Here is a 12,078-nt window from a genome sequence, read left to right as displayed (position 1 = left end):
TACTAATGATTGTGCTGTTTGTGTCTTTTTGCACATTAACTCCTCTCCGCTGACCGCTGCATGCAGATAACTGGGAGCAAAGTTGCGGTAAGTAGCGACTATTTATTTGCTTATGAGTCGTGTTTTTTTTATCACCTGTGTCTGTTGTTCTCCTCCCCTTTGAAAAGAGGCAGTGATTTCCCATGGAATGCACAGCTAAGGTCATTTTTATGGCTGAGGTTTTATTTTCAGCATTAATATTGCTAATAGGCTGCAATTTGGGAGGCCATGAATTGTCTGTGTAATGTATGCACGTAAATGGGAATGCTTTCCAAGAAGGGATTTCTGAATTATGCAACCAAATATGAACTTGGGGGCCCTTTGTTCATTTAAACTGTCTTTCATTGAAATGTATCACAGGCAATTGCATATTAGCATTTAAATATTCCAACAGCAGCAGTGAGCAATGGCTTGCACGTGAATAATCTGCTATAATCATAATCTGCTATGTAGAATCTGTTTGTTTGAACGCATTGCATCTAAATGACTTGCATTGTGTTCACTGTTTCCTTCAGACAGAACATTGAGAATGTATCCCTTAATTTGATTTCACACTCACACACTCATGCACACACACACACACCCCGTTCTCTGATTGAACAACAGAAAAAGATATTGAATACATTTTTCCAGCCATAAACATAGCTGTCTTAATTCCGCCTTTGGATATTCTGAGCAATGCGTTTGCTTTTGTCTTGAATATCTTTATATTTTTTTTGTAGACACGCTTTTTGTTTGTTCCACAACATTAAGACATGTCAGTGCCAACGTAGAAATGTTCATTGTTGTTTTTGTTGTTGTTGTCACTTTGCTTCCCCCCTCAGTAGGCTTTTAAATGGCCCTAATAATCTTTATAAATGCATACTGTCCAAGTGATGCTGATGTTTCTCATTTCTCTGCACTGTAATGCGGTAATAGCAGATTTGCTCTGGCAATTTTTCACAAAGTGGAGCCCTGTTGGCTTTGTGAGGCTGTGCGCTCGTTTTTGGAGAAATACTGTTATTACTCTGGCAAGTGTGAATTGTCACTTCTAATGGCGTTCTATTGCATTGGCAACACTGACGGAGGGTGACGGCACAGCAGCTCATGGAGTAAAGCAAGGCACCTCCTGTACATCTGGACAGGCGCCCTGCAGAGCAACAGTGGGGAAACTCCTCCTAAATATTCAATCCTCTCTCTTTTTTTTTTTTTATTTTTTATGCAGTGTCATTACAGTGGTTTTAATAATACTGGTGCTACGTTTGAGCAGCACAGAAAAGGCATGGTTTTGATGAATTAAGAGTTTGAAGTTTCGGAGTTTCGGAGTTCAGAAGAATTCGCAGAAAGCTGTGTGTTTCTGAGAAAGTCAATAGTAGGATACGGAGAGGTATCGCAACAGGTATTTGAAATAAGCTCACGTTGTGCTATTCAGACGGTTCTGTCTCTCTTAAAAGAAAAAAAAAAAAAAAAAAGTTTCTCAGCATGCAGGAGACAGAAACTTGATGCCCTCTGAGTGGCCTGGTAGACCTCGACCTTTGACCCAGATAGGTGCCCTGCCGGGCGGAGTGCGGTGGAGGAGTCGGGAGCTGTCATTTCGGAGACTCCATCCGCGGTTGAAATGGAAGAAAGTCGTCCCTCCATCACGCAGCCTGTTAGCAAGCCTGGGAAGGGTGAGGCCGGCTCGCCTGGCGGATTGCCATTTGCACGCTGTCAGCGCAGCATCAAGGGAGCCCATGGTGTGGGGTGAGGTGGGGGGGGGGCAGCATTTATTCCTCCGTCTCGAGCATGAAATCTCTCTGGCATCTTCTCCAGGTAGTGCGCAGGAGGGGGAGGGAGGGGGGGAGGTGCTGCTGTAATTTAGTCTGGCCAGGTTTGTCCGTGTGCTGAATCTCATCCTCTCCTTCGCTTTGTTGTGAGGGAGAGGACGAGGGCCCTGGCGCAGCTGACCACAGAGATGCCTGCTGGCAGGCGGTGCTGTCCTTGATTGATCGGTGGCGTATGTTGCCGGTGCTTCAAAGCCAGAGTGATGGACACTTCATTCCCACTTCCGCTTCTCCTCTTTGACAGGCCTCGTAGTGTATTTGTACAAGACTGGCCTCTTGCACTTATATAAAATGGCAATGCCATCACGGTGCCAGGCATAATCCAGCTGTGCAGATGATATACCCTGCGGCCAGAGAGGGCGCTGTAACCAGGGCAGTGATCTCCAGACTTAGTTGTAACTTTTATCCACTACTGACAATGAATAAAGCAATCAATTTTAATACTTAAACCTTAAACTAAGCCTCATGTACTGGGCAAAGACAGACATCCACAAGACCGGTCTGCCCTATCTGACATCAGTTGTTACCATGGAAACACCCTGGCAAACACAGAATTGTCCATGGGGACAGAAGTAAAAAAAATGTCAGGCCTTGGGGATTAGAAGTGGTATTCATGACAGTACAGCAGGTTTAAAGAATAGTCCTTTTATCTGGGAAAATAATGGACAGAGCTTGTTTTTTCCCCCATGCTGGGAGACAGTCCTGACCTTTTCACTTAAACAATTACCAGGACAAGTTTTTAAGAGTGACCTCTTTTCGCAGAGTTAGAGCAGAGCCATATTAAATGGCTGTCAGACCATCCCAGAGGAGCAGCAGGCCTTGTGCACAGTTTAAGATGAACAGAGCCCTGTCTAGTGACCTGGTCACATGCTGTTACGTTGCTCACAACAGGCCTGGTATGAAGGAGAATGTGAGGGTCGTTTACTAGCCGCTTCTCAGGAACTCCCAAATGACTGTGCGTAATGTATAAATAGCCAGCATTGCAAACCCTGTGAGAAGGTGGCTAGCTGCGGTTCAGTTGGTCTCTGATGGAACGAAACTCTGGGAAAAGCGGCTCGGTTGGCATGTCACGCGTATTGTAATTGGTGTCGCGGGGGCCATCTTCTTGGTATTTCCAAGGAGACATTTCCTTTTGGATTCATCTTCAATTTCCATGGTAGTTGCCGTTCATGTTAAGGTCTTAATTAGATATGCACGTGAAACCATATTAGCAAGGTTGAGTCTTGACAATTTTTCAGATAAATTCCCGGGTGCCCTTGAGCCGAGTGGAACGTGAAAAGCTTCATTGCCCTTGCCCGGCTTCTTTGTTGCATTTACAAGGTGAAGTGAAACTTAAACAATCCTCATTTCAGCGGAGCAGGATTTTTTTTTTTTTTTTGGTTGTTGTGTTTTTTGTTTTGTTTCTGCTTGGAGGAGACTGTGCCTGGCAAGTGAAAAGTATCCTTGACATTTGTGCATTGCTTTCCACTTGTTCTGTGGGTAGACTTTGTATCCAGCTTGTGTGTACTCCAAGGCCCATCATCACCTCATTCGCATTGCAGCTGGCTGCTTAAAGCCCGGTCAGAGCAGATTCACTGGCAATCTTTTCATTCCTTGGCTCGGCACTAGAAATGAGGGTGTGTTGTAAAGGCTGTGTCCATACAGTTTTGCTATTTAAATCAAGGCCAGCCTGCTTTGCCTTGTCCTCTCCCTGCCCCCCCCCCCCCCAGCTATAGTTGCTTTCAAAGAGTCCATTAACGTTGGCTGTGCTGGGAGAGTTGAGCAGATACGATGTGGCACATGTCCTTGGCACCTTCAAAATAAGCAATGAAAAATGAATCAATAGCATGTGCACTTCTGCTTCTCAGGTGACAGCGGGGAGGTACAGGTTTTGACAGCTATGAGTTTTAATTAGGATTCCAGGGAGTTGTAAATAGGAAATTGTTTTAAAAGTGTTTCCTCATTATTGGCAAGAACAACTTTAAACCTTTTTGACGGTACTTACCTTTCTTTGGCAATTTGTGACGGGCTGAGTCCAGATGCTGGAAAAGGTTTGCAGGTTATAAATGTTAGAAAGTTTCCCCCACCCATTGGGGACTACACACCCTTTGCATGGATTCACCAATGACGATTGTACACAGTGTATAATATGGTACTCATGAGATGATGCTTCCAAAAGGGATAATGTAGCTTTCACATTTTCCCTAGGTTTCTCCTTTTTCAGTATCATTGCTGAGACAATGCACCAACCCATGACTTGAATTGATTGAAGAGCATTATTTTTAATGGCAATCCATCAGCATGACTGCCTGCAGGAGTGCATTATTGCCTAATTGGTGCAGGCCATGTGCTGTGATTGGCAGTGCTTCCCAGAAATGTTTGGCCAACCAAAACATTTGCACCTTTGTGCCGCTTCAACCTCCGCACAGCTGGCTTTGGCAGTTTCAGCTTATTGTATCACACAGCAGTATGTAAATATGCCTTTTTTAGTGTTGAGTATGTTGAGTATGTGCTAGTGCTAGTGGTTAGTATGACTGTGCTATGTGCTTAAAAGTGCTTGTTTGGTGACAGTTGCCTCTTTAGTGGAGGTATTACCCTCTGGGCAGGCTAACATAATCCAAACTGACTGGCATGATGAGCACACCTTTAGAACCATCCAGAAAAGTGCACATGCAGAGTGCTCAGGGTTTCCGGCCATGAGGGATCATTTCTGATCAGATATAGGTAATTGTCATCGTTGCGATGAAATGCTTGCAATGTAAAGTTTTGTAATTGACTGTTTCAGAGCGGCTGGCCGTGTACCGTACTGTTCAAATCGTGATCTGTCTTTGATAAATGGAGACGGAGACACTCAGAGACATGGCAAGGTCGCAGGACAGCTGGAGGCTTCTTCACTCTTTGAGTCGTATTATTGAAAGCGTCTGAATCATATTATTGAAGGGCTTTGTTTCTCTCTCCTTGTGTCTGATTATTATTTATTGTGAGCCTCTTTCCTCCTCAGTTCATAGGGGGTGATGCTGGTTCTCTCCAGGAGCATCTCTGAACTGCACTGTTTTATAAAGTTACATTTGCACTGAGGAATATCATTCCGAGATGCAAGATCAGGGGCTCTATTTATGTTTGCCATGGGAAATCAGTTATATTAAAGTTGCAGAGGGATGAGGATGGATCGACAATAAAACAATATTCATTTTGATGTGTGTCCTTTTCCCCAGAACTTTATTAATGCAGCGGCGGTTATTTGGTGCGCACACACCTTTTTGCATACAGTTTTAATGCTTTTCAGTCAAGCACTAATTCAGAAATGTCAAGTGAGCTGTGATTGATTCACCTTTAATACAATTTGGCGACGTTTCATAAAGGATTATTTATATTGTATCCATTCTCGCTGAATGCAGGCCGCATGTATGGGATACAGGAGGGCAAGGGGATTTAAATATAGTCTCCAGGAATTGAATTAAACAGGATTCTAAATGAGTTTGGGCTTCTCTCCTGTACAGTCCCTACTTTGACGCACCACTCTGAGCACACAGCACAGTGGCTGTCCTCTGACGGAGTCTGATTGGCTTTCTTCATAAGACATGGCAATGTAAGACGTCCCCATTCAGCCGCTGTGACGTGCGCTGCAGAGACAGAGAGAGAGAGAAAGTTGTGATTAACTTGGCGCAAGGTGCACTGCGTTTACGCCACATGGAGCTCCTCTCGGAGACAGACTGACACAGCCAGAGAGTGATCAGAAGGGGAGCGATGGATGGATCCCATTACACCTAGGACAAGATGAAAGGAGAGCGGAGAGTTGCCGCCGCGCTCTCACGGGGGGGAAATGGGGAGGAAGGCCTGAGTGCCGCGGCAGGCCCCAGCCGCTTACTGCCATGCCGGCCCTTTCTGCTCTGATGTCTGGTGAGCCTGAGTGCCACAGCTGGCTCCTCTCCCGCTACTGAGTACTGGGCGAGAGCCGAGCCACCCAGTCCTACAGGAATGCAGAGGGGGCGTCAGGTTCCCCCAGTGGCCCTGTCAGACACAGCTGGCCAGTCTACTTGTCCCTTCACGTTCGCCTCTGTTGAGGGTAATCTGTCGCCCATGGCAGGAAGCAAGATGGCATTATGGGATAGAAATGTCCCATTTTTAATGCTCACTTTGAGGAGGTGGGGAGTGAGAGCCCGGTTGCGCTGTGTGTGCGTGTGTAATGTCGCCTGCTGAGGGCTGCGTACCCTGTCAGAGGCATATTGCCCCAGTGCTGAGGGTTCTTCCCTGCTGCTCCAGTGTGCTCAACAACACCGCTCTCTCCACAGGACGCTCCTAAAGGCTGCATTTGGCACAGTAAACCTTATTACATGTTTTCACAACCCAGCACTTTGTATGCATTATGCATTGCAGTTACAGCATCTGCTTGAACTGTTTACGAAGCAGCAAGATACTTTTTTTTGTTATAGAGATATAAGTCCTCAGTGCTGAGTTGTTAGCGTCTTGTGTCTAAGTTCATTTTTACCAGTATCTTATCTTACATGGAATTGTAATGTGTCAATGTGGGCCTCCTGTTTGGCCATTTGATTATGCTGCCTGTCTCACTCCTGGGGTTTTGCATGCTGTAGTCCTGCCCAGTCCGATCCAGTAAGGTTGTGCAAAGGCAACTTGTTTAGCAACCATTTTAAATGCTGTGTCAGTAAGAGTACAGTTCATAGCAGACATGAAGTTGTGGCTGTCTTAGGCATTGTGGCTGCTATTATTGATTGTTTCTCTACGATCAACATTGAGAACCATTGCACCATAGGGAGACCGGTCTGAGGACGCATTGGGGTCAACCAAGGTTATTTCCGCCTGGGGTTAAAGGCCATGTCAATGCAGTAATCCTCTGGGAATGTGGCTTTGAGGAGCAGCCCTGCCCTGGTAGTCTAATCCGCCTCTTCTTAGAGAGTGTCTCCTCCGCTGTGAGATTTCACATTTCTCCCACCTCCATGTAGCAGAGAAAGCAATCATTATTTCTTCATCAACAGCACTTAGAGTGATACCTGAATGGGTAAACTGCAATGATTTGTGGCTTGATTGAGGCCAGATCAGAGACGTTATATTGTCCACATTGCAGTTTTTTTAAGAGCCAAGGAGAAATCGGCCCCAGAAAACATAGCTTTTAAGTTTTAATGGCATCTGTGTCTGCATTACAGAGCACCTACCCATAACCTTCTGCTTCAAGAAAACAAACAAGTCTAACTCCCTAGCTCCTCCTCTGTATAAATGTGTTTGTTCTTTGTACGTGCACAGATCAAGCGTCAGTGCTTCATAAAACCCTGCATTTCATTGCCTTTTTTCCCCAAAGAGACTGCCGGTTTCGGTAGAGTTGCTCTGCGGCTCCTGCTGATGAGACTCTTGTGACCACTAGATGGCAGCAGATGTACAGCGGTGAGAGAAATCGCTTGCAAACAGGAGAGAAAATGCCACATTGTTGCCATGGAATTGACCTAATGCAGTTCTCTCAGGCCCTGCTCACAACTGTGTCTGTCTGTAATGCCATTTAAATACCTTTCCTCATGTGAAGGGGTTCTACAGGGAATGGCATAAGCTGTTGTGAGAAGCCTGATCTTTAAAGAAGAAAATAAGTGTGAAATGTCTGCGTGTGGCATTCAGATTGACTTCTCATAGATCCATATATTTACCTCAGTATACATTGCAGTTCCTGAGCTGAGCAAGTATTGACATCAAAGGTGACAATTAGCTTTTAACTACATTTTATTTCCCCAGGTTATTAACTCCTCGGATGTAGTTGTAGACATCGTGAAAGCATGCACGGTCTCTGCAGGTTATTGACTGCGTGCACGTTATTGACTGCACGCTTATGCAATCAGATCTGAATAATTTATACCGGCGCCAGTGAGACGATTGTGCCATAACACAAGCTCTCTCAAAAAAAAAAAAAAAAAAGCAAGCAGTCACGCTTGTGGGCCAGTTCTACTGCGATGTCACTTTTAATGTACTTCCAGCAAGATTGCATTTGAGACGATAGTCCAGGAATAATTACAAGCTACTAAAATCTGCGGCGGAGTAGCGTGGCTCCGGCAGCGATCTGTTGGTTCATTGAATTATTCCTCATCTGCTGGCGACGGAGTGGCAGAGGCATCTCCATGCTCCTCACATATGCCGCGGAGCCACTCTGCCCCCGGTTCAGGTGCTAGCGCTAACACTGTGCATCAATTTTTAAAATGCAACCATATGGCATTCTTGTTTTTTTTTTTTTCCTCAGGTTTTCTCTGCCAAAACAATGCGTTAGAAAAATATTTTTTTGCAGAAAAAAAACAAAACAAAACCCGTGTATAACAGCTTTGCCATACTTGACAGCAGAGTAGTCCAATCCACAGCAAGATTGATTTAAGGTGATGCAAGTGTTTTTTTTCTTTCTTTTACAGTGTGACATAAATGACATTTAGCTTGGATTATGTCCTGTCAGCAGAAGCAGAACCTAATCGGGCAGGGTGTGTCTGACATAATATGCATGATGGCTGAGGCCAGGAGTTAAGTGTGTGCTGTGAGCAGGCTCAGTTGTTAATGCTTATATGGAGTCTTCCCAGATGAAAGTGTGCTGAGGATGTAAATCTGGTTTGAGATGGCCTGCAGCAGCTGTGTCATAAAGACTTCCGGTGAGGAAGACCGGGCAGGCTCAGCTGTTTGCCCTTGTTCTGCAGTCAGAGCGGACATGTTGCACCCCATTGCCTCCTCAAACAGAAGTTACCCATCAACAAGGACGTGAAGAACTACAATGAAAAACATAGCAACACTTGTGTTGTCTCCCAGTATATACATTTCTTCAGGCCCATCCTGCAAACCTTCTCTACAGGCAGTGCTGTCCTGTCACTGTGTTACAATGGACCCCTTCAGTCTCTGGGGTTAGAATTCCTATCCACTCAATCTCCTTTAGTTTGGACACGTTCCTTTGCACATCCAAGCGCATTCCAAGCACATTTGGAGTTACAACAATACAGATAGGAGCAGGGGGGGGGGGGGGTAGAAGTTCACAAGTTGTCTTCACAATTATGCAAGCAGCATCTTTTAGTTTCTAGAATAAATGAACCAAGGATTCTAAAATTGTCATTTGAATTCGCCTTTCATCTCCCCGTGGTTTTGTTTAAGCAGATCAATCCAAACCTCTAGTGAGTGTTTTTTTTCCCTCAGTTTGCATTTCTGAACAAGCTGTGTAACTGTAATGAATTCCATTATTCAAAAACCAATTACTGTAGTTGTGCTTTATTTTTTTTTCTTAACATTCTTTGTGTCAAGTCCTCTGTGGAATAGTGCGGTACAAGTGTCTACCGCGAGAGAACTTTTGATGCCATCTACTTTACCCACAACTTTTAAAAATTAAATTGATGCATATGAACTGGAAAAATGGCTTTCAAGGAATGAAGAGCTTCAGGAACTGAAGGAAGCTAATGAATGTGTAATGTGTCTGACAGTATCCAAATAAGCTCCATACCCCAAAGTATATATAACTGTCTGTCAAATATGTCCAGTTAAATTCAGACAGAAATACAAATGTAGAATTAGGTAGAGGACTGAAGATGGTAGCATAGCATGTCATTAAATCTATCCAGAATATTTGATACCAAAGGGACCAATAGTCCAGCGGGCCTCCTTGTGTCTGTATTTCTCATGGAGCAGTGAATTAAGATGTGGCTTTGTGCAAAATGCAGAACGGCAAGACAAAAAGAGATGGAACATCGTGTCTATGGTATTAAAAAGGGCTGAATTGGGGAAAGAAGAAAAGAACCGTGTGCGGCAACAATGTGAAAACGGGGACTTGAAAATGAAAATGACGCTTTATTTTTTTCTTACATTAAATGTAATTAACGGTTCATAATAATAACAATTGGGTCTCTGTCAGAAGCCGCTGTTACCCCACACTGCTCTTTGTTCAGTATAATTATATTTATTAATGATCATCAAAGACTGAAAGAGGCAGTGAATTGTGAAGTTTTTATTCCCATTTTTTTTTATTAATTTTGCAGAGTTAATTGTGTCTGTTGCATGGAGGCTGGTTTGATGAATTTTATAATGAAAGTTTTTCAGCATATTTGATCTGAAAGAGAAATTTTTAATACTGTTACTTTAACCATTATGTATAACATGAGAGAAGTGAAAAAGGAAGAGGTGTATGCATTTGTTTGTGTAGGGAACAGAATGATCTGGGAAACATTAGACAGCCAAGATATGCATGCACATGAGAATTTCTTAATGATGGTAAAGGCGCAGAGTTAGGAATTGTAAAGAATAAAAAGAATAAAATTAATTACTTCATACTTATGGTTTCTCCACATTGATCTGACATGGGTCCTCATCAGAAAGCAGTGAATCTCTCTTAGGACAATTCAGAAGCTTTACCACAGGGCTCCCATAAACATCCCATACACTCTCTCAAAGTGACAGTACATTGAAAACATTAATCAGTTACTGTTTTTACCACGTTTAAGCGTTGTAAGGAACACTGACCACTTCAAACCAAAGAAAAAATATTCAGTTGTCATATTTTTGTCAGCACATATAACTATCTAGGAACTATCAAGGAAGGGATTGATACTTTCTGAAAGATTCAGTTGATTGATATGAGGACATAAATACAGTTTTTGCTCAAACTCCTCATTAAGGCTGTAGGGGAACAATGTTTACTAACTGTAAATGCAAAATGTTTCTGTGGGTGAAGCAATTTGTCATTATCTCTGTCTCTTCATGGTAGATTTACCTTGTCAGTCCCCATGTATCTAAGAGATGTTATGTTTGAACAGTTTGAAGTGGAATGAGTAGCTACCAGATTTTAGCATCCCGGTCTTTTCACTGCTGTGGTCTTCACTAGTACTCATTTTAGGGGTCTGTGTATCTTCCTAACGTTTGCTTAAAATGCATGAACATCTCAGGAAACATCACATTATTATCATTACAACTAATCACTGGTTTATGTTTATTTTTTAACTTGGCCTAGAATTTCAAATGAGATAATTTATTTGTGAAACTACATTGGGCAATTACAATACTCTTTGGTCTTGGAAGTTAAATCAACCCTGCCCAAACTATCTCCTAGACTGCTGTGCCCTCTGAATACCAATCATTTTTATATTGAAATGTATCCCATTGAATTTAGTGGAAATATTTTGAAATTCCATCATTACACAAGCTTGGAAAGGAACATTAAATTGTGCAAACGTACATCTATGTACCCGAGTGCACAGTAGGCAGAGATGAACAGTCTTTTCTGGAACATTGAAATGAATTCAATGTTCATTTGTTTCAGATGTAGCTAATTTCATCCCAGTCATTGAGTATCAGTGTACTACTATGTAGTATTAACAATTGATTTATGTATGCTTTATTGAAGAACAAAGTCATCTCTACAAAGGCAAATGATCCCTAGCTTTATTAGGCCAATTTTGTGCTGCTCAGTAAACATTTATCAGATAAACATTGGCATTCAGATGTGCTCTACTCTGATGGGATTGAAGTCATTGCTGACGGCTAAAAACTAAAGGACTTTGTCGCAATTAGACAAATTTAATAATAAATCAGTTAAATCTGTGACCTGTAGTACCTGTAGAGGCAGGAAAGCCGTTCAATAAGCGTGCTGGCCATTATAAGCTTCTCTACCTCCAGACTGATCTCAGGTCCTCTAATTGGTCCCTTCCTCCTGAACATCTGGTGGCTATTAGTGGTCTTTATTCCAGATGTTATCTCCTCATACAGGAATTGATCATTTTAATGGTTTTGAAAATAACCCCATCGTTGTTACTGTATCCTGGCTTTCCAGGTTCATAATGTTGTAGGTTTAGATCGATACATTGTGAAGACATGACAAACTATTGCTGCTGTCTAATAACAACTCCATCTCAGATGTTGACACACTGGTTATGTAGGCATAATGGGCCATGAAGGCAACTGCAAATGAACTCTGATGTGTTTAAATATATCTGCATACGTACTGAACACATTCGAGCGGGTACTCCAAATATTAGAGATGCATAGATATTTTTTCGAGGCTAAATTGCAATGTTGAACTTCTTGCAGAAATGACGTTCCCTGCCTGGTGAAGGTAATTGGAACTGAAAGTGAATTCATTCCTTTCCCCTCTATTTACATTTGAGAATTGCCTGTCTGAAGGAAGGGCTTGGATGAACTTTGAAAATGCATTGATCGCTTCTCAATCACTGTGTTTTGAAAGCCTTTTTTTTGTTTTTTTTTTTTTCTTCTTCTTCATCCGTACATCTTGAATGACAGTCCTTGAATG

At 42.8% G+C, this 12,078-nt stretch overlaps 1 protein-coding gene across 2 annotated transcripts in view; it reads left to right on the top strand.

The window, feature by feature from the left end:
• diaph2 (diaphanous-related formin 2) overlaps positions 1-12,078 on the top strand; it is a 397,085-nt gene that overhangs the window by 32,121 nt on the left and 352,886 nt on the right. For both annotated transcript variants that reach the window (XM_036548047.1, XM_036548046.1), the window contains exon 6: positions 67-87. In XM_036548047.1, the coding sequence (XP_036403940.1) occupies positions 67-87 (21 nt within the window). The remainder of the gene's footprint in view (positions 1-66; positions 88-12,078) is intronic.

This window comes from Megalops cyprinoides, chromosome 16 (assembly GCF_013368585.1).
Source record: "Megalops cyprinoides isolate fMegCyp1 chromosome 16, fMegCyp1.pri, whole genome shotgun sequence".
Lineage (NCBI taxonomy): Eukaryota > Metazoa > Chordata > Actinopteri > Elopiformes > Megalopidae > Megalops > Megalops cyprinoides.
The sequence above is the reverse complement of the archived record's forward strand: the minus strand, read 5'-3'. Positions and strand labels throughout refer to the sequence as shown.